The 24,110-nt window shown below is 39.9% G+C and overlaps 1 protein-coding gene across 3 annotated transcripts in view; it reads right to left on the minus strand.

The window, feature by feature from the left end:
• ipo11 (importin 11) overlaps positions 1 to 24,110 on the minus strand; it is a 258,056-nt gene that overhangs the window by 161,901 nt on the left and 72,045 nt on the right. For 2 of the 3 annotated variants that reach the window (XM_042335013.1, XM_007892131.2), the window contains exons 13-16: positions 22,597 to 22,687; positions 18,762 to 18,809; positions 16,997 to 17,102; positions 6,720 to 6,846 (exon numbers count right to left, since the gene is read on the minus strand). In XM_042335013.1, the coding sequence (XP_042190947.1) occupies positions 6,720 to 6,846; positions 16,997 to 17,102; positions 18,762 to 18,809; positions 22,597 to 22,687 (372 nt within the window). The remainder of the gene's footprint in view (positions 1 to 6,719; positions 6,847 to 16,996; positions 17,103 to 18,761; positions 18,810 to 22,596; positions 22,688 to 24,110) is intronic. The other variant, XM_007892133.2, reaches the window with a different exon arrangement.

The raw sequence follows: 24,110 nt of genomic DNA on the forward strand, positions 1-24,110 counted from the left end.
TCGGACTGTGCTGATGGTAGAGCGGTCAAGGCTGCAGATTATGGACCAGGAGCTTGTTGGTCTCAACCATGGCTGCATGAGGTGGCTAAATTGGCCCAGTGTTTGCAAGGGTCAGGGAGAGGAATCGAGCTGAGTTCTTGATCAAGGGCTCTCATCAGCGCCCTCTATTGGTTGTGCATGTGCCCTCTACAGTTAAGTGGACTGGTGCCACTCAGTCAAGGGTCATAGATGAATAAATGGCCACTTGGCCAGGGTTCCAGAGGACAGCAGTGCTCGTGGAGCCCCCACCCAAACATGAGATAACTGGAGACAGAAGACAGAAGGGAGAAAATTAGAAAAATAATTGTATATAAAATCAAGGAATCTTTAGTTATTGTTGCATTGTGCTATCATATGTTACAGTAACTAAAGATTCCTCACCATCACAGTTTTGTAACCTCAAGTTTTAAAGCACATTGCAGGAATCTGCCACTGCAGATAACGTCCTCTGAATACTCAATCCATCAAAAGTTCATTCTAACCCACCCTAAGGTACTTAATGTTTCACTGAAGAAGCCAACTGTCATACCTGGTTAGACAATCCAATCTCTAGCAGTTATCAGAATGACATTTCAAGGAATCACCTCTGTACAAAAGTCTAAGGATCACAAAGTAACTGCAGCATGACAGTATGCCACATACCAGGAGATGCAACTCACTCCAACAGAAAATTACTTGAATGGACGGACTTTTAGTATCACGCAAAAGAACCAGTTGCACTTTCAGAGCTCAGACTGAATTAAACAGTGCAATCAAGTTGAATGAGTGACATATTCTGTTGTATTAAGGAACAAAATAACCAGAGCAAAATATTTCAGTCATAAAAAGAGGAGCAGATCAAGATGAATGAGCTGAATGCAATTTCCCCTGAAGGGTTTGTGCTGTTGATACTATTCTACTCTGTCAGAAGAGAATTCCTCTTGGGTTTCTATAATCCTGTCAAAAATATGAATTCCAAATACAGTTAATAATGCAGTTGTAACTAAGACCAAGATTGTAACGCAGTCTCGTTTTCTCCATACGTTTGAATACAATTTCAATATTCTTTCTTCCAATATTCTTCCATCTTTTCATTAATGCAATGTGCTCAAGAATATTTTCACTGGTTTTGATACCCAGTGACACCCTGGGTGACCATTCTTCATAATAGTAAATAATCCTTGCATTTAGTAATGTGGTTTATCATGAGGCACTGTATCAAATGCTTACAAATTAGGACAAAATGTCAAGTTTTTAGCAAGATTTAAAATTCATCTGCAGGATGAAGGTTTTCTCTCATTATTTCATAAAATTTCAACATTTTCTTGCAACTCAAACAGCTAACTGAAGCACGTGGAACCTAAACTAGTTTTCTTAGCATTGAAAATCTAACTAAGTTCAGGTAAGGTTGAATCCTGTCGACTGAGAAGACCATTCTTCATTCCATCTTTTTATCGATCCTGAAAATATATATCATTGAATGCCTTTTTTATGATCATTCTTTATGAATGATCAAACACCTTCAGTGAGAAGGCAGTCAATGCCTAAAGAACTTAATCACAATACTTTTATGCCTATTAAGTCCCATGTTTGGAGTGAATATAGCAAAATCTTTTGTACTGCATTACTAAATCTGTAATATAATAGATAACACCCACAAAATACACACAATCTCACCACTTTACAATATATCCTGTGAAGTGCTTTGGAGGATCTCGACAACGTAATAAAGGCTATATCAAAAGCAAGGATTATTATTATATTAGTGTCAGCATGGAAGCGAGTACCAACACAGAACAATGGGCCAAACAACCTCCTCCTGTGCTGTAAACATTTTGTGCAGCTAAATATTGCGGATATTGGATGTTTAACACCAGCTATGAAACCATCTGATAAACATGCTGTTTGATCACTATTATACATGTGATAATAATAATCCTTGCATTTGATATAACGCTTTATCACGTCTTTGAGACGTCTCAAAGCGCTTCACAGAATATCCTGTAAAATTAATTAACTGTAGTTTATGGGCGAAATGCGGCAGCCAATTTCGCACAGCAGTGTCCCACAAACAGTCATGGATTGAGTAAGCAAATTATTATTATTTATTTTTGAATGAGCAGAGAGCCCAGCAGTGTGAGGAGGGAACTCAATGAGGTGAAACAGAGTGAGAATTCTGTTAAGGAATTTGGTTAGAGTGGGAATTCGGTGCAGAGGGGGAAAAGAGGTGCATAATTATAACATTTGTAATAGTTTTTACCAAAATAATATAAAATAGGTTTGGAAGTACGGCAGGGCAGCTGAGACTAGTTGCATGCACAATGCGTGCTATGTGGGCATGGTAGGAAGAGGGGACGGGCAGTGCCGAAATCCCTTGAGAGTGTGGCACTCACAAACCTGCTCTCTGTACTGAATAGCGGTCACGGTGATGACATCTCTGGGGAGAGGAGTCAAAAGCAAATGGATGCACAGAGGGGCACAGGGAAGAGTGTCAATGCAATTGTCATTGGGGACACATCGGTGAAAGGGGTTGACAGACGTTTCTTTCGAATGGTATGTTGCCTCACTGGTGCCAGGGTTGAAGACATCACGAAACGGGTGCCAAACATTCTACCGGAGGAAGGGGAACATCCAGAAGTTGTGGTCCATTTTGGGACCCATGACAGGGGAAAAAAGGCTGAGATCCTACAGGGAGAGTATCAGAAGCTAGACGAAAAGCTAAAGCATATGAACTCAAAGGATTACTCCCAGTGTTCGTACAAATGAGTATCAAAACAGCAGGATCAAACACATGAATGCATGGCTGGAGAAATGGTGTAGAAAGGAGGTCTTCAGGTTCCTGGAACATTGGGTCCAGTTCTGGAGCAGATTGGGACCTGTACAAAGTGGATGGGTTACACCTGAACAGGGCTGGGACCAATGGCCTCACAGGGAGGTTAACTAGGGCTGTGGGGAAAGGTTTAAACTAATTTCGAGGGAGGAATCTGGATGTGGCATCAGGGAGGAGAAACAAGTTACTTAGAGAACTGGGAGAGACGAATAGCAATGTAATAAGGAGTAGTGCAGAAAAAGGAGGGATTAGACGGCGGAGGCTCAAGTTGCCACATAGAATTATGATGTAGTGGCAATAACTGAGACCTAGTTCAAACAAGGGCAGGAATGGGAGCTGAATATTCCTGGGTACAATGTATTCAGGAGGGATAGGGAAGGGAAAAAATGGAGGTGGGGTGGTAATATTGATTAAAGACACGGTTATGGCCCTGGAAAAGGATGATAGAGGGTCCAAAAACAGAATATATTTTGTTCGAGTTAAGGAGCAGAAAAGGAGCTGTTAATCTGTTAGATGTATTCTATAGACCATCAAATAATAATAATAATAATCCTTGCATTTGATATAGCGCTTTTCACGTCAGGAGGACGTCCCAAAGCGCTTCACAGAACACACTGTAAAGTGAATTGATTGTATATTTGTGGGCGAACGCGGCAGCCAATTGCGCACAGCAATGTCCCACAAATAGTCATAGATTGAAAATGACCAATTTATTATTGTTTTTGGTTTTTGGAGGGATTATTATTAGGCTCTGTGTGGAGTAAGGAAACTTGCCCAAGGTTTCGCCCTGACCTGCCTGGAATTGAACTCAGGTCTCTCGCTTGCAAAGCGAGTGCTCTAACCACTGAGCTACAGGACTCCACAATTATATTGTAATCAATAAAAAGAAAATAGCAACAATGCACAACTGGAGAAAACAAGCTATACAGTAGATCCTGTAACATAATATAAATTTCATATTGTGGGGAAGGAGATAGATGAGCAAATCTGTAAGAAGATTTCAGAAAGGTGCAAAACCAATTGAGTAGTGATAATGGGAGACTCAATTATCCTAACATAGACTGGCAAAATAACAGTGTAAAGGGCAAGGAGGGGGAAGGATTCCTGAAATGTGTGCAAGATAACTTTCTGGATTAGTATGTTTCCAGCCCAATGAGGAAGGAAGCAGTGCTGGATCTAGTTCTGGGGAATGAAGTGGGCCAAGTGGAGCAGGTTTCACTAGGAGAGCATCTGGACAGCAGTGATCACAACATCATTAGGTTTAGAGTAATAACATAATAATCCTTGCATTTGATATAGCGCTTTTCACATGTTCGTGATATCTCAAAGTGCTTCACAGAATAGACTGTAAAGTGAATTGACTGTATATTTGTGGGCGAAATGCAGCAGCCGATTGCGCACAGCAGTGTCCCACAAACAGTCATGGATTGAAGAGACCAATTTATTATTGCTTTTTTTCTTGAAGGATTATTATCAGTCGTGTGGAGTAAGGAAACTTGCCCAAGGTTACACCCTGCCAGGATTCGAACCTAGGTCTCTCGCTTGCGAGGCGAGTGCTCTAAACCCCTAAGCTAAAGGACTCCATGATGCGATGCACCTACAGTCAGTGCACAGCAATTCAGGTGGTTGCTGTTCTGTCTTTGCATTTCGAATGCTTGAGAAGAGATGGCCATGCAATCAGCTCTTTTCTGTTATCTAAAATCCGAGCCAGTTGGAAAACAGTGAACCTTTAAACCCTACCATTCAACTCTGCAGACAATTATACATGCAGCAGTGCACTCATTATCCCGGAGTATTTCATCATATCGGTTTACCTTTATAACCTTAAATTACACTTAAACAGATCATATATCCAGCTTTTTTTAATGTTAATCAACAAAACATTAATGTCCTTTCTGAAAGCCTACTCACAGATGGGTTTATGGACTTTAAAAAGGTGTTTGACAAAATTGTTGGTAAAATTGAAGCCCATGGGATTAAGGGAACGGTGGCAGCATGGATCTAAAACAGGCTGGGCGACAGAAAGCAAAGAGTAGCTATGAATGTTTGTTTTTCAGACTGGATGGAGGTATACAGTGGTGTCCCTAAGGGTTGGTATTAGGACCACTGCTTCTTTTAATATATATTAATGACCTGGACTTGGGTGTAGAGGGCAACATTTTAAAGTTTGCAGATCACACAAAACTTCTACTAAACAAGGAAATGTAGTACAGCACCTTGGGACGTCCTCCCGACATGAAAGACACTATACAAATGTAATCTTGTTGTTGTAAACAGTAGGGAGGATAGTAGCAACTGCAGGAGGACATAGGCAAGCTGGTGAAATGGGCAGACACATAACAGAGGGGAGATTTAACTGAGGTGTTCAAAATTAGGGAGAAACTGTTTCCTCTGTTGGTAACCAGACGACACAGATTTAAGATAATTGGCAAAAGAACTAGAGGGAGACCAAGAGAAAATGTTTTACCCAGAGAGTTGTTACAGTCTGGAATGCACTGCCTGAAAGGGTGGTGGAAGCAGATTTGTTAGTAGCTTTCAAAAGGGAATTGGATAGGCACTTAAAAAGAAAACATTTGCAGGCAATGGGGGTAAGAGTGGGGGAGTGTAACTACTTGGTAGTTCTTTCAAAGAGCCTGCACAGGCACAAAGGGCCGAATGGCCTCCTTCTGTGCTGTAAGAATTTTAAAAATCTACTTCCTTATGTTGAGGAAGTGGATTTGTGAAGTAAAGTTCCAGAAACATAATCAGCCATATAGTTAGATGAATGCAAACACAATTTCTCCTACAGACTTGTAATTATGAAGTTAGCTTGATTTAATTTCTCTCTATACTATGCTTTTCCTTCATTACATGTACTTCATTGCAAAGGTGTAATTATTTTTGAAATGCAAGTCTAAAAACAAAATTGAATTGCATGCTGAAAGTGCTCATATGATCTATGAATACATAGGACAAGCATTTATAACTAGAATTCATTTTGCTCCTTGCACTTTTGCTTATTTTTTTCCCTCCCAGTGTACTTTGTTTTCCACCCAGGGCTTTTCTCTGGCACTTTATTTCTGGCTGATGGGAAGTTTCAAATTACTAGCTGTTCTACCCTATGATTGTATGTTCACTAGAAAAAATGGATCAAATCACCCAAGTGCATTTCATTAAAAAACATCAGAGTGGAGGCTTTTAGCTGCATTGAACCAGATAGTAAGATAGTGCTGCAATTCAAAATACGATTAGGTGTCAGCCTGGCTGAATTGGGAGCATTCTGAGTCAGAAGTTTGTAGTTTCAAGCCCCACATCAAGATTTTGAACTTGCATAATCTCGACTGACCCTTCAAAGTAGCGTTGGGGATGCTTGGCAATGCTAAAGGTGCCGTCCATAGAATGACACACAAAAGAAGGCCATTCGTCCCATCGTGTCTGTGCTGGACCCCTCAAGAGCAAACCTAGATTTATATGATTAGCATTACTTGTTTGCTTGTATATTGTATGCTGCCATTGATAAATTTAACATTAGTTCTGAGATTTATGTCCTTCTGACATTGATCTGTTATCCTGTCTGTCTGTTAACTGGACATTAAACCTCCCATGGAACTATTCAAAAAGTGAAGGGAGTTTCTCCCAGTGTCCTGGTCAACAATCTCCCAATTAAAATTGGTCATTCGTTTCATGGATGATTGTAGGACACTACTGTATGCAAACTGGCTTGCCCACAAAATACACTTTACAGTATATCCTGAGAAGCACTTTGAGACATCTCAAAAATGATAAGGCACTATATCCAATGCAAGGATTATTACTATAATTATAGTATAGAATTTAAATAATTAAAGTAAATTAGTTCATCTGAAAATAGAAAATGCTTTTGAAAACATACCACCAGGTCTTGGTCCTGCATCAGATTAAGGATGGCCTCATACAGCATTGGCCTCAATTCAGATTTAAACTTTACGGAAATCCACTGTCCAATCAACCAAATCACCCTTCGGCGAATAAGTTTGTATCTATAGTAATAAAAGGGAAAAAAACAATTCTTTACATTGATTTAATTTTTACTTAGAGAAGTGCTACAATAAGACAAAGTTTTCTTGAATAAATACCTCTCTAACTACTAATAAAAGCTAGTCAGATACAATGATTTACACTGCTTTTCAAATCTAAGTTCTTTACCATAGTGGTGCATGTTCATACATTCATTCTGAGGTGGTAAAACATTAACAACTTACACAAGAGTTCACTTCTTACTGTACAACCTGAACAATGGGTAGATACCCCACAATCTTATTAAGCTCCTTGTTAGAGTGCAGGTTCACTTTTTAATCTAGGTGTTATGTGAACCCACTGGAAATGGGTCTAGCGTGGATCAGCCCTCTTACCTCATTAAAAAATGGCCAAATTCCAGGTTATCAGGTCGCTGTCATCACATCTTATGCATTGTTCATGTGAGCAGGAAGTGACACTGGCGTTCCTTCCTTCCCGCAGAAAGTAATATCAGCCGCACTTCCTGCTCATAGCAAGCAAGACACACAAAGTGACGTCAGTGGTGATCAGACAACTCAGAAGTCGGCCATTTTTTGTGCGCAATTGGCTGCTGCGTTTCGCCCACAAAATTTAAAGTCAATTCATTTTACAGTATATTCTGTGAAGCGCTTTGAAACGTCTCGAAGATGTGATAAGTTACTACATCAAATGCAAGGAATATTATTATTTTTCATGCCTTGTTATAACCCAGCATCAAAGATTCTGATCCCAGGTAACTGTGCTGTATTGCCTTCCAGACAATTATATTGTTTTAAAAAGGGGTAAACAATAAAAAAAACTCCTTTTGCTTTAAAACACTGCACAATGGATTAATTCTTTCTTTTACAAAAATAATGATTAACTGGTCTTATATGAAAAAGTGAATTATAAGCAAATTAATTTACCCAACAACAACCACTGTATAGTACCTAAAAACATTTTATAATATTCTGCGGACTTGCTCAAACTTTTTGATAGGTTTAAAGGAGCAGATGTGAACTCTCAATATTATTATAAGTGCAGTTGAGCATTTTGTTTCCTTTTTATCCCAATTGCAATTTTGTAAAGAACTCCTAAATTCACTTTAAGCAAAGAAAAAGGAAGCCAAAGGGTAAGAGTAATTGAAGTACTTTAAGTTATAATTCAGTGTCAAAATTACACATGTGGAACTTCTTCCAAGTAGGTACAATCAGCGGCGAATGATTAAGATCACAGCTTAGGGTAGCACTAAACCATACAAGCTGTGCTTCCTGGTGTAACCCTGCAAGCCAAAAGGGTGTAGGGTGCCCTAGCTGGACAGGCAGCAGGAAGCTGGCCAGATAGTGCTTTCAATGGCAAGCTATGAGATTTTAGCTGGTTATATTCCAGCAGTACCCCGTCACACTCTCTGGGATTCCCAAGCCTTGGCTCCTGCCAATATGTACATCATACACTCCAAAATTAGGTAAGCAGGATACTCTTTCCAGGGAAAGAATGCACATTCCATAGAATCATACAGCACAAAAAGAGGCCATTCGGCCCATCGAGTTTGTGCCGGTTCTTTCAACAGAGCAATTAATGTCAATCCCACTCCCCAGCCCTTTCCCCAAAGCCTGCAAACCCGTCCTCCTCAAATATCCATCCACCACGTTTTTAAAAGTAGTTATTGAATCGGCCTCCACCACCCTTTCAGGCAATGCGTTCCAGATTCGAACAACTCGTGTGAAAAAATTTCTTCTCACTTCCCCTCTGCTTCTTTTAGATACTATTTTGAATCTGTGACCTCGAGTCACCGACACACCCACCAGTGGAAACAGTTTTTCCCTTTCTAACCTATCAAATCCCCTCATGATTTTGAAGACTTCTATGGGAACTCTCTCCTCGCCGGCCTTCCCGGCACCTCCCTCCACAAGCTGCAGGTCATTCAGAACTCTGCAGCTCGTGCCGTGTACTGTCCCGCACCAGGCTTCGGGACCACATCACTCCCACCCTCGCTCGCCTCCACTGGCTCCCCATCCCCCAGAGGATCGAATTCAAGATCCTCATCCTCACCTACAAGGCCATTCACGGCCTTGCTCCCTCCTACCTCTCCGATCTACTATCCCCCTACTTACCTGACCGTACCGTCCGTTCCTCTGGCTCCAGTCTGCTCCACATCCCCCGCCCCAACCACCCTACCATCGGTGGCCGGGCCTTCAGCCTCTCAGCCCCCAGGCTCTGGAACTCTATCCCCCAGTGCCTTCGCCGCCTCCTCCCTTTCCTCCTTCAAGGCCAGTCTCAAGACCTTTCTCTTTGACCGTGCCTTCAGCTCCCCTCTCGACTCTCTTCCCCCTCCTCGCTCCCTTCCTTCCCTCCCCTCACCCTGACCATTTCCCCCCTGCTCAGTTCCTGACCCAACTGTACAGCGCCTTGGGATGTCCTCCCAACGTGAAAGGTGCTCTATAAATGGAATCTTGTTGTTGTTGTTTTTGTGCAGGGGAGTCACATTGGCCACTCTCCAGTCCTCTGGCAACACTCCTGTGTCCAACGAAGATTGAAAAATTGTAGCCAAAGCCTCCGCTATTTGTACCCGTGCCTCCCATAGTAACCTTGGTTGCATCCCGTCCGGACCGGGTGACTTATCTACCTTCAGCGCAGTCAACCTTTTCAGTACTTCCTCTCTGTTTATACTTATCCTATCCATTTCCTCTACTCCATGTCTGGTATGGAGATAATAATAATAATAATTTGGTCACTCAATCCACGACTGTTTGTGGGACACTGCTGAGTGCAATTGGCTGCCACATTTCTCCCACAAAATATACAGTCAATTGACTTGACAGTACATGTTATGAAGCACTTTGAGACATCTTGAAGATGTGATAAGGTGCTATATGAAATGCAAGGAATATATGTCTAAGTAGCATACATGTGTGGAATTCTAAGCGTGGTTTGGATATGCAAGTATGGTGATGGGTTCCATGTGTTAAGACTCCCAATCTATACTGATTAGCATTTATAACAGTAGAGAGGGGGGAATAATTAAGACCATGAATAAAAAGTGCATATCTGTAGGTTGTCAGATGTGAACAGGGTCAGGTACAGGACCAATGCCTTTCAATGAACTCACTACCCCAAAGGGCTGTTGACGCTCAGTCCTTGAACATATTCAAGACTGAGTTAGATAGATTTCTTATTGCAAAAGGGATTAAGGGATATGGGGATAAGGCAGGATTAGGTTATTAGCTGGAGTTAGATTAGAAGATCAGCCATGATTGAATGGTGGGGCAGACTCGAAGAGCCGAATGGCCTACTCCTGCTCCTACATGTTATGTTATGTTAATGCTGAATGGTCTGCCAACACTAACAGTCCAGATCACACATCAAATATGAAGAGTTGACAAACTTACAGAACAGTATTCCCGAAAAAGTTAGCACTTTCAGAAAGGAGGGATGATAGATGAGGAAATAATAATAATAATAATAATCCTTGCATTTGATATAGCGCTTTTCACGTCGGGAGGACGTCCTAAAACGCTTCACAGAACACACTGTAAAGTGAATTGACTGTATATTTGTGGGCGAACGCGGCAGCTAATTGCGCACAGCAATGTCCCACAAACAGTTTTGGATTGAAAATGACAAATTTATTATTGTTTTGGGTTTTGGAGGGATTATTATTAGGAGTGTGGAGTAAGGAAACTTGCCCAAGGCTTCGCCCTGCCTGGGACTGAACTCAGGTCTCTCTCTCGCTTGCAAAGCGAGTGTTCTAACCACTGAGCTACAGGACTCCACAAATCTTGGCAAAGGTGAGGCATATCACAAGATTGGTTTGGATAAAGAAAGGTCTTCCTTCCAGAATATCCACCTTACCATCCTCCTACTGCAGCAACAAACTGTTTTTTATTTTAAATTAGTCCAGCATCCTGGACTCAACCACTCTTTCTGGCAACCTATTCCAGTCATGAGTTACCTTAGCTAGAAATTAGCTAGAAATGCTAGCCAAAAAAAGACCAAGGTCCATCTAGTTCACCTTCCAGGCGGTCTACCTATGTACTATATCCCATCATGTTACTTCCTAAAAGAAAACGATCCAATCTGTGTTTGAAAGAATCAACACTTCCTGTTTCAACCATCTCCCTAGGGAGCCTGTTCCACAGGTTCACTATTTGCTCACTGAAATAGTGTTTGGTAGATTCGTTCTGAATTTACCCCCCTTCATTTGCAGGCCATGATCTCTGGTTTTACTATTCTGGACAAGTTGAAACAGCCTGTGATGAGCCCTGTAGCTCAGTGGTTAGAGCACTCGCTTTGCAAGTGAGAGACCTGAGTTCAATCCCAGGCAGTTTCCTTACTCCACACGCCTAATAATAATCCCTCCAAAAACAATAATAAATTGGTCATTTTCAATCTACGACTGTTTGTGGGACATTGCTGTGCGCAATTGGCTGCCGCGTTCGCCCACAAATATACAGTCAATTCACTTTACAGTGTGTTCTGTGAAGCGCTTTGGGATGTCCTCCTGACATGAAAAGCGCTATATCAAACGCAAGGATTATTATTATTATTGTTATTATTATTATTTATACTGTCTGGCCCATCTAGAATCTTAAAGACAGCAATCATGTCGCCTCTCAATCTTTTCATTTCCAGAGTGAACATGCCCAATTTACTTAGTCTCTCCTCATAGTCCAGTCCTTCCATTCCCTCAATCATTTTGGTTGCCCTCCTCTTATAGGCAAAAAACGTGTCAACATTTGTCAACTAACAACATCTGTCAATAAGGCAGCAAACATTGCAGTTTGTTTTGTTTTTTNCCATTACTCTCTGAGAAATTACTTATCTTACTATAATAAAACTTATCTTCTAATTCTTCTTCACCCCAACTACCAAGCTCTGATCATAAGCTAAATATACCACAAAAGAGACACTACTCTCCTAGGTCCTAATCACTCGATATCATAACATGTTAATGCAATAATACTGTGCCTCGGGTCATAAAATCTTCATTCTAAATGATTCTCTCCTAATAACTGGATACAATAATCGAATGTACAGCAGCCTAGTATGAACATATCCAGCTTTTTTTTAATGTTATTCAACAAAGCATTAATGTCCTTTCTGGAAGCCTACTTCACAGATGTTGATGTTATATACATGGACTTTAAAAAGCTGTTTGACAAAGAGCCACAAAATAGACCTGTTAGAAAATTGAAGCCAATGGGATTCAGGGAACAGTGGCAACATGGATCTGAAATTGGCTGGGAAACAGAAAGCAGAGGGCAGTGGTGAATGTTTGTTCTTCAGACTATATTATTTAGAAGCTATACTTCTTCATAATGCTAGTTTAATTTAAAAATACTGAATCCTCATATAATAATAATCCTTGCATTTGATAATCACATTTGATAATCGCATTTGCCTAATCACATCGTCGAGACGTCTCAAAGAGCTTCACAGAAAATACTGTAAAGTGTAGTGACTGTGTGTTTTGTGGGCAAAAACATAGTCTTCAGAATATATATAAATAAATCACATGCATGTTCAAACAAATTTCTGACACAAGCACATAAATATAATGTACTAAATCATATTCTTGCTTCCAAATTAAAATGTTACATCAATTAATCTGTTGTTTACACATTAGAAACACCTCAACCCGAAACATGTTCAATCCTCTGACAATCATCACTTAAGATATCAGCAGAATTGGTTATTTTTTTCTGTTTTAATTTGGATAGAAAGATTGAATTAAAATATTAATGCACATATTTTTACTCTTTCTATTTTATCTTCATTTTATAGAAATCTCAATCCAATTATAAAATATATTGGGCTGAGAGCTTTCGTGCATACCTGTGAAAATCCTTCTAATGGGGATCTAATTATGGTGGTTTCCTAACAGGATTCCTTGATAAGGAATTCCTAGTAGAATTCCCATTATCCCTTGGGAACACCATACCAGTTACCAAAAGAGGTTCTCATTTGTACAACTCTGATTCCTTGCTTAATCTATCCATGTCTCTTTGACAGGCCAAAAAAGCATAGAAACAGACAGATTAAGCAAGTGGGTGGGCAGAACTATGGCAAGTAGAGTTTAACACAGCAAAGTGTGAGATTGTACACTTGGAAAAATAAGAGTGGTTTGAATCATGTTTTAAGTGATGAAGTACTACGAGGAGTAGATGAGCAGAGATCTAGGGATTAAATTCCATAGATCATTTAAATCTGGTTCTTAGGTGAAGAAAAGTGTCTATACGGCAAATGGGATGCTGCCATTTATTACGAGGGTCTGTAATCTAAAAGTAAGGAGGTGTTTCTCCAGTTATATAGAGTGCTGGTAAGACCTCATTTGGATTCCACATTCATTTTTGGGTGCCTTAGGAAAGATCTACTGGGCTTGGAGGGTGTTCATCAACGGGTTGCTAGATTAATACCTTGTCTGAAGGGAATGAGGAGATTGGGTAAATTAGCTTTGCATTCCTTAGGTTAAAGATTAAGCAGTGAGCATTAAATATAATTAAATAAATTGACAGGTTACATATTGGTTGTCTCTTCCCTTTTGTTTAGGGATCCATTAAAAGGAGACACAAGCTTAAAATTCAAACCAAATAATTTGATCTGAGCTTAGCAAAGATTTCTTTACAAAAGGTTGTGACGATGTGGAATACTCTGCCCTGCAAAACTATAGAGATGGAATCAAGAGGAATTAAAAACAGAGACAGATACTTGGGTGATAGAGGTATCAAGCAGTGTGGTGACAGGACGTGACATTGGGAATAAAAGATCTGCCAAGATCTAACAAACCCATGGAACAGACTTGATGGACTCAATTGCCTGTTCCTGTTCCCCTAAGCTCCTCTCTTACTTATTAAGGAATCTCATGATGCAAACTACAACAAATTGGACCAACGTGGCATTTGGGCAAGGTTCTGAATGACGCTCATGGTACAGTATCCCAGCAGGAAGTCCCTTTCAGGACAGGAAGGAAGAAAATGGAAGCTTTTTTGAAAAAAAGCCAAACTAAATGCTCTGCGTATATCATCTATGAACAGGATATTTATACCATAAATGCACGTAATGGTTAAATAATGCAACATGCAAATTTAAAACATTAAATCTAAAAAAAATGCCATTACTATAAAATACAAATAAGCAGAACTGGAAACACATCGACAGAGAATAAAAATGATAGATGTGTGCATTCTTGATGATAAACTAATAACATGATCTGCGAATGAATGTTATTTCTTTGAGAAAACCAATTATGACAGTGTTATCTTCCACACATTGTTGTCACAGCATCCCGAGACTGTAGATATTGAAACTCTGACAGACACAATCCATTTCCCTCAGCTTGTTTATTCGCAACATTAATAAGAAATTAAGACTTCTCATAATAGAGATTTAGAATATTTAATATAGTTTCCTGAAATATCAGCTCCAACAATCATAAAATGTACAGCATAGGAGTTAATTATTTAGTCCACTGAGTTTACGTTGATGTCTTAACAGAGCACTAATAATGTCCCATTCACACTGTACTTTGTGTCCAATTAACATTAAAAGTGACAAATAACTGTCCTTTCTACCCCATGTCCTTGCCATTACCCGCTCTGCCTTCCCCAACTCTGCAACATCACCCGGTTCCGCCACTGCCTCACCCCTCAAGCCGCCGAAACCCTCATCCACGCATTCATCACATCTAGGCTCAACTACACCAACTCCCTCCTTGTCAGCCTTCCCAACTCTTCCCTTCACAAGCTGCAGATCATCCAGAACTCTGCAGCTCGTGTCCTCTCCCGCACCAGGCTCCGTGACCCCATCACCCCCATCCAGCTCCACGAGCTCCCATCCCCAGAGGATAGAATTCAAGATCCTCGTCCTCGCCTTCAAGGCCCTCCATGGCCTTGCCTCTTCCTACCTTTGCGACCTGCTGACCCCATATCAACAACTTGCATTTATATTGCGCCTTTTAGGTAAGGTAATGTTTCAGAGTGTTTTACAAGGACAGGGTCAAACACTAAGCAAAAGGGGAGGGAAAAAGGCCATTGACACATTTGAAGAGATACATTTTAAGGAGGGCCTTGAAGAAAGATAAGAGAGGGAGCGAGACAGATGGGTAGAGGGAGTTCCAGAGGCTATGGGTGTAGGATCTGAAGACTCGGCTACACATCGTGGTGTAGAGAGACAGCTAAGGATACAAATAAGGTTGAGTAATATCGAAGCGATAAGTGCTAGCTTGAATATTCCTCCAAATGGCACACATTTAAGTTCCCACTTACACACAAAAACAGCAAAGACAGGCCTTGAGCAGCCCTGATGCATTTAACAAAGGAACTTTTTGGAGCTTGACAAAAAGAAATAAACACTTTGTGATTTATTCTCAAGCTTATTGAAGCATGCAAAAAACAGAGATTCAGCAAAATTGTCTCAGTAAACAAGACTCCTAAGAGAGCGGCTGTCTCTCTTGATATCTAAACTAATCCATTGGCGATCTGTAACAGATCCTCAATTTCCTACAACAGTGTGTCTAAATTGGAGAGGGCAATACAGTGGCTTATATTTATGAAATAATTATAAAAACAGTGGTAACTGAACCCCATCAATATTTGTTTTCGTCAATAAAAAGCAGAAACATTTACTAAACTATCAATTAAAATAAAATTAATTTGCACAATTCTTGACTTGGATTTGTACATTTAAAAATAAAATGTACAAACGTCTAGCCTACAAGTATAGTATGCTTTAGTTACATGCACCTGTAGACAAAGTTCTAGACATTGCATCAACTTATAACTCAGCCATTGAAGACAAGTCCAGCAATAGCTAAGTTATAAGTTGATGCAACTTCTAGAACCAGAAGTCTAAGCCCAGTAGAGCCTCACTATATGTGGTAGTGGGGTAAACTAAATCCCAACCAAACTTATAATGGGGCCACAATAGCTGATCGGCAATTCCACATTTGCTTCGCAAGGACACAACCAGCCAGCTTGTTTCCCGTGTTCTGGTTCCTCACTTATTCCTCCCAATAAATGCATCTAGCCCACTCCTGAAGTCATCGACTCGGTAATGGAGTCTGTCACTATTCACTAAGTGCATAACTTCCTGGAGCACTTTCTCTCTATTTTAAGGTCACTTTGTAATAGATGTTACCTCTGGAGGTCAGTGAATATCTGTCAGCCAGTAAGATTCAGGAGCTCTCAGTGATAAATATGACTTCTCTCAGACTTCAATCAATTAAGCATTTATTCATGGTTATCATCAGGCAATAGTCAAGTTAGCAAGACGTGAATATTACACTTCAGGTTTAAACATATTTCATTAATAAGCAAACTCTATCGAAGAATACTATTATACTCACACCTTTCTGCAAATCTCCCTTATTATATTTACCTTCAGGACAAGTCAAGGATGTTTGCCTCAGGTAGCAAACTCAGGCAATCTCTTCCACAAGGCAGTCTCTTGATCAGCAGGGGTTTAACACTCAGCATGATAGCTACCCCGATGTGTTGACCTCAATAGCTTTAGGCAGGTAGTTTATATAAGTATCAGTTGCATTGGTTTCCCTCAGCGCGCCAGATCACAGATTGGCTTAATTCTCATCTGTTGCATTTCCCCCGGGGAAGTGAATAGCTCTAATTGCTCCAGCTGCACTGGATGCGATACGTGCTCCAGGTTTCTCTGCACGTGTGGCAGCTATGTCTAACTTGCTTTAGGAAACCCCTCAACTGTGCTAACATTTGCTCTGGTTCAGATTCCCTGCTAGTACCATATTCCAAGTCAGGACTATCCTCATTAGGATTTCCTGTCTCAAGGAGCAAGATAAGTTCAGCAGACGAGTTGTATGTTTACCAGGCATTCACATACACATTAAATGGGGTAGCTCCTAACTCAACTCTGCACATCAAGGCAAGCTCTCCATGAGTAATATCATAGGGCAGACGTGCACAGTTACCCTGATAAATTCCAGAGAACAGAAACAGAATAGCTAAAAGCTCACGCACCAAACATGGGGCTGATCAGGTGGGGAGCATGAAGCAGGTTGGTGTTCACTGATCAGAGGAAGAGGCGGGTCAGTAGAGTTGCATATAAATGTATGAAGCTTAAAGCACAGTAGTACCCCACTCTTCTTAAAAAAATAGAAAGCCCTATATTCAAATAGCAGTGTCTTACCTGATGTGAGAAACATGCAACTCAGCCAGTAACTGGCTCTTAAACCACTGATCAAAGTCCACATTATCAAAAAGTTCGTAGGCCGCCAATCCAATTGCATTGTACACTATCAAAATAAGACATGAGAATTATTAGTTATACAAAGGGAACATTTCATGTAAAATAGTTTGCCTTCGACATTAAAAAACAAGAAATTGCTATTGCAATTTAACAGTGACATACACTAATCAGCTGAATGTTTAAAAGCCGTACCAAAAATCAAATCCTCCATTTTTTCTGGACCATGTAAACCAAATCAGATTTTTTTTTAACTTCAAGAAGTTTATTCTGTAATGAATAAACGGATAGTTCTGGGGGTGCAGTCACAATCCTTGCATTTATCACATCTTTGAGATGTCCCAAAGCGCTTCACAGAATATACTGTAAAGTAAACTGACTGTATATTTTGTGAGCGAAACGCGGTAGCCAACTGCGCACAGCAGTGTCCCACAAACAATCGTGGATTCAAGTGACCAATCTTTTATGATTATTTTAAAAGGAATTATTACCCCAGAAAGTAATCCGCCAATCGACTAACAACCAGGTTCCTACTTGATGCTAGGTAAATAGCATTAATTGTTCACAATGACCAGGTTTTAATGATTCGCAACCTGGTCATTCAATGGAGTACCAAGCAGCAGAGCAGCAGCCAAGAGCAAGTCTCGGCATTCAGTTCTTGGGCATCACTGATGGCCCTGGAGCCCACAACCATTCTGCCACCCGAGTTCAAACAAGAGATCATTGAAGATGATCAACAAAAGGAATAAAGGCATGAAAGAAACAAAGTGTCTGAAATGAATGATGCATGGGTGTAAGTTATGAATCTCAAGTAGCAGTAAAGTCTCTCCTTTCATTGCTGAATTTACGTTTTTAAGCATAAATAAAATGTAAATTTCTCTTCTCATTATCTACATAGCAATATGAATATTAAAGGCCACGTAGATATACTGGCAATATAGACACCAAAACCATTGTTTTTTTCCTCTATATTGAAGTTCACTGATCTTTTTAATCAAAAACATAATAGGACCAAAAGCAATAAGCAGGAGAATAATAGAAGTCCAAGGTAATCTGATATACTGAAAATCATACCACCAAAAATAATTAAATTTCTGCTTTATCATTTGCTGGGCAGCACTCCATAAGCAAGAATAATAATCCTTACATTTGATACATCACCTTATTACATAGTCAAGATATGGCAAAGTGCTTTTACAGCATATGCTGTAAAGATTAATAAAATGAGTAGATGGTCCTCTCCCAAATCTCTTTCAATGAAAGACTAAATTTCAACTAGGGAAGCACTTGAATAACCTGTGCCCATTTACCCTCAATGTCCTCTCTCTCTTAGGGGAATTGTCGATTTGGCCTCTGCTATAACCCTCACAACAGCTCAATCAAGATCATTAATTCAGCATTTGTGCATTGTAAGTGGCAAACTTACATTGCCACTCCAAAGTGCACATCATTGGTAAACCAATTCACTGTGCTTTAACAACAACCTTTGCAAATATATTTGTATAAATCATACAATACAAATATATTTGTATAAATCAGTATATAAAATTGAGATAATTAACATTGGTATATAATACGCATTCCAAGTTACTCAAAAATACTCAATAATAATTGTCACACAAACATGTTATCAAAACTGTTGTCATCATTAACAAGTATTGCACTTTCGTTTTATTAAACATTGAACATTTGGGGAAATACAACATACCGGCATCTTTAACCAGCAGTCCAACAGAATCCTCCACATTGGTTGGACCTTGAAAAAAAATTATCACGAGCACAATTTTTAAATAATTTCAATTTTTAGTTGAAACAAAATAAATGGGATACAGAAAATGTAAAAAAAAATGAATGAGAGCAACAAGCATACAGTCCTAGTATTTTATAACTGTTACAGCAAAGCATGACAGTTATCCAGGTCTGTTGTTTTTATTACAGAATACTTAAATGTACCTCATACATATATGAATTATCTGAAGCATACTTTTTGTGTTTTAAAGGCATGAAATACCCAGAATGATGAATGTCGATAAATTGCCTCCTCCTTCCCCATCTTCAGATCACACCTGAAGACCTTCCTTTTCAACCGTGCCCAGACATCCCCCTCACCCCCACCTCTCTTCGGCTAGACTTCAAGCTTTGTCACTGTTAAGCGCTCCGCTTGAAGGGTGCTATATAAATGCAAGTAGTTGTTGTTTCTTTTGCCCTCCAAATTGAGTGTAGACCAAATCATTTACTTCAGTATTCATTCTGGGGCTCGGATTACTTCACTCTACAGATATGGTAAGGCTGAACCGTTCTTCTCTACAAAAATTTCCAAGGTGGTTCACAATTAATGGTGACTGATAGCTACAGCTTGGGAGTGGTGATAATCAGATCCCATTGGAATTAATTATGTTTTTGTGCTGCGAGATTAATGCAAATTTGTTAAACTAGCAAATCAGTTCAAGTGTAATTATAGTTACTGTAACTCCTTCAGTGGAGCCTCAGAGTTCATATTGTTGGTGTCAGTTAGATTATTCGTGTTCTCCTATTAATTGGCTGGAGAAATGGATCCTTTGCTTTTTTACACTCCACGTTTTCTCTTAAAGGCAGCAACTTAATTCCGTTCAAGGCCACCATTTCATACCTGTCAGGAACCCGTACAGGATTTTAAAAAAGACTGCAGATATGGAGATATCTCTGCCTCTGGAGATATTAGCTTCTTACTTTCTGAACATATTTATTTTGCGGCTCTATTCAGTTTTCCTTCTGTGGCTCCAGTGAGTGAGTGTGTTGGGGAGGGGGGTGCTGATTTTGACAGTTCACACATATCGGATTAGGCCTGGAAGGTTTATATACAAGGTCACTCCCATCTGCAACACTGGTGATTCGAAAGGTGCTGAACTGAGGTGTGATGAGACTAGAACCCTCACACACAATGTATGGAAATGGCCATGGCTCCAAGAATATTAAACTGATTGCAAATGAATTTGTTGAAAACAAGTATTAAAAGTCAACCTAACCCACTTTACTATAGCCAAAGCTTTTCACTGTGATGGTAGATTAATCCATACAAAATTACTTGCTATCAAAATCTCCATTATTGTAGCATGCGACTACCAGGATGGTAGAAGGCAAACAAGATGGACCTTTGTCTTTTTTCATCTAGCAATTCCTACGTTGGTATGTTCCTTCTGAGTGCTGAGTTGAGAAACCCCCCTTTGGATTTCTGGATGTAACGTTTGATTAACCATCTCCATTTTATCGTAAGTTGACTTTATCCACATCTATATGCCACTTGAATGAAGAGGTAATAGAAGTCAGTCCAACAAGAGGGACTCATTTAGCCAATTCTCATCCAAAGTAGAAGCATTTTGTTGATAAGTGCAGCTTGCCCATTTGTTTTGAAGTCATTGGTGCTGCAGAATCATTTATCTCACTGCTCACTCACAGTAGAATATATAGACTATGGAAATCATAGCATTAACTTATTTACAAAAGCTTTTCTTACGATTTTGTACTTGAAATATTCCCAAGTAGTTTCTGTAGGAATAATTACAGCCTACTTCGAAAAATGCCATGGATAACTTGAGTTCGCTGAATTAAAAGTAGAATTACTTTGGAACCAAACAAATCAAGCAAACTGAATGCAAGAGTAAAACAAAACGCAAAACACTGCAGATGCTGGAAATCTAAAACAAAAACAGAAGTCGCTGGGAACACTCAGCAGGTCAGGGTCGTGGACCCGAAACATTTACTCACTTTCCTTTCTCATAGATGCTGCCTGACCTGCTGAGTGTTCCAAGCAACTTCTGTTTTTGAATGGAAGAGTATCTTCCTAAATTACAATCTGACATGATATAAAGGACTATATCTGCTTAGTTATTTTAAGTTCTTGATTGTTATTATATTTGATTATTTATAAAATATAATAAGAATCCTTGCATTTGATATAGCGCTTTTCACGTCTTCTCAACATCTCAAAGCACTTCACAGAACACACTGTAAAGTGAATTGACCGTATATTTGTGGGCGAAACATGGCAGCGAATTGCGCACAGCGGTGTCCCACAAACAGTGGTGGATTGAAAATGACCAATTTGTTATTGTGTTTTGTTTTGGAGGGACGTAATAAGAGTAAGGAAACTTACCCAAGGTTTCGCCCTGCCTGGAATTGAACCCAGGTGTCTCGCTTGCAAGGCGAGTGCTCTAACCACTGAGCTATTTAACTGATAAAGTCAGCTTGGGAACAGATAATTTGTATTGAACTATTCCTCTGTCCAATGTGGCATCATCACCAGCTTTCTGTCCAGTGACATTACAACTCGAAGGGATAAACTGTCACAGTTCACAATCATGGTGTCATGAGGGTGGAACTCAAATCACTTTTTTCTCTTTAAACTAGCCTTTTCAAAGCAGAGAACCGGAAAGATACCAATAAGTTCAGATACCTCACATGGGAACACAAATATATGAATGACAGGAAGCCAAATTGTATATCCACTTCACGCAATCTAAAGTCTATTTGCCAGACTTGTATTACATATTCCATGGACTCTCCATTTCACACTTGGTCATCACACTTTAATCTAGAAATTTAAAATGTTTCGCAAGAAATGATCAACTCTTCATTCTTATCTCACTTTGTGTTTTCTTTCCATCAAATATTGGCCCATGGCTCTCTGCTTTTGCTTAAGAGAAAGCTTCAATTTAATTCCTAAATTTAATACCATATACTCAAATGTATTTGTTGCAATCTCAAATTGCAGATCAGACAACAGAATATGAATCAAATGCCCAGATTTGCAGGTCACAATTCCTACCTGAGGCTGAAACCTATGCACCAGATTTAATGCAGCTTGTGTCTAATCTCCTCCCAGTGCTTCTCCAAGTAGAAATCATGCACCTGACATGCTTCAAAATTGGTCCAATGCTCTTGAATCTATTGCCTCGGTAAGGTGACCAGATGTGGATGAAATATTCTAAGAATCGGTTATAAATTCCTTGCATTTTTATTCTGTGTACCGTGTTGTACACTCCAACACTGGGGGTAAAATTGTAATTTCTTTAATTCTTCACGAAAACTTCAAATTTCCAGTTGATAAATGATTGACTGCACACGTGAGGCCCCACTCCCCAGATTCACTTCGGCACAATAGTTGGGCTGGAAGCCCAGGATGAATATTTAAGCACCACTATTGTTATTGCTCATCATATAACCCAGTACTTCAATCCTGCTTCTCAGAAAGTAGACTTAATTCAAAATGAGGTTGCCAGTCTCCCATACACCCAATATACCTGCTGCAAAAAATAATTATTTCCTTTTCCCTTAAAAGGAATCCAGAACTAACGTAGAAAACAAATATTCAGACAATCAACTTTCTGAGCAATATGTATTTTTATAATTACGTTATTCAACACCATCTGTTTTTTATTGTTCTATAAGGTACATTTTGTAAAGCAGAAAGCAGTTTGCTAAGGACACAACAAACATTCTGAGAATAAAGGAACATATCAAATACACTGTGTACTGCAGATACTGTATTTTTATATCATACATACCATGAAGTGTCTGCACCATTTCCAGCAGCACAGGAGCAAGTGTTTGACTGTATTCGTGAAAAATGTCCAGAAACAGCACTTCAGTACATGGCTGGGAGACAAAAACAAAAGGATCTCAGGCAAATCTAATTGTGCAAAACTATATGAGATTGTGTACTGCTTTAGGATTAAAAGATCACACACAAGATTTGGATGAAAAAGGTTATTTAGCTTATTCAATTTCATCCTTCCAGAACACCCACTTTAATCAGCCTTTCTTTTGATGTAGCGCCTTATCACACAATTGAGGTGTAGGCATCTCAGGATATACTGTAAAGTACTGTATAGTTGTAGACGAACATGGCAGCTAATTTATGCACAGCAATGTCCCACAAACAGCGATGGACCCTACCTTTCCTCCATCACAGCATCAAGCTATATTTTTTCAGAAATCCAAATTCAGAATCATCAAGTCCTGAATGAGAGCCAACTTTCTACAGTTGAACATCAGCAAGACCGAGGCTCTCCTGATTGGCTCGCGCCAGTGCCTCCGCACCTTAGGCACTGGCAGCATCAGCATCCACGGATGCACACTCCATCTCACCAAAACAGTCAGGAACCTGGGCATCTCTGTGGAGTCCTGTAGCTCAGTGGTTAGAGCACTCGCTTTGCAAGTGAGAGACCTGAGTTCAATTCCAGGCAGAGCAAAACCTTGGGCAAGTTTCCTTACTCCACACGCCTAATAATAATCCCTCCAAAAAACAAAACAATAATAAATTGGTCATTTTCAATCTACATGATTGTTTGTGGGACATTGCTGTGCACAATTGGCTGCCACGTTCGTCCACAAATATACAGTCAATTCACTTTACAGTGTGTTCTGTGAAGCGCTTTGGGACGTCCTCCCGACGTGAAAAGCGCTATATCAAATGCAAGGATTATTATTATTATTATCTTGTTCGACCCTCAACTGTCCTTTATCTCCCACATCTGTGCCATGACCTGCTCTGCTTTCCCTCACCTCCGCAACATTGCCCGACTCCACCACTGTCTCACCCCTCAGGCCACTGAAACCCTCATACCTGCCTTTATTACATCCAGGCTCGACTATGCCAACGTCCTGCTTGTCGGCCTTCCCAACCCTCCACAACCTGCAGATCATCCAGAATTCTGCAGCTCGTGTCCTCTCCCGCACCAGGCTCCATGACCCCAACATACACCCCTCGCCCAGCTCCACTAGCCATCCCTCAGAGGATCGAGTTCAAAATTCTCATCCTCGCCCTTAAGGCTCTCTATGGCCTTGCCCCCTCCCGACATGAAAGGCCCTTTAGAAATGTAATTTTGGTATTGTACCGTATTCCAGCCTCAACTACCTTCCCTAAGAAATACTTCCTTGTATCTGTCCAGAAATCATAAGTTATAAATGGTAAACGTTGTTAACTTCATCACAATGTTTAAATGTTTCAATTCAAATAGCTATTTAACTGTCAAAACGTAGCCAAAATGAGAAGACAGAAAAAGTTTAATATAAATAC

Source organism: Callorhinchus milii, unplaced genomic scaffold (genome assembly GCF_018977255.1).
Source record: "Callorhinchus milii isolate IMCB2004 unplaced genomic scaffold, IMCB_Cmil_1.0 Scaffold1, whole genome shotgun sequence".
In the NCBI taxonomy this organism is placed as follows: Eukaryota; Metazoa; Chordata; class Chondrichthyes; order Chimaeriformes; family Callorhinchidae; genus Callorhinchus; species Callorhinchus milii.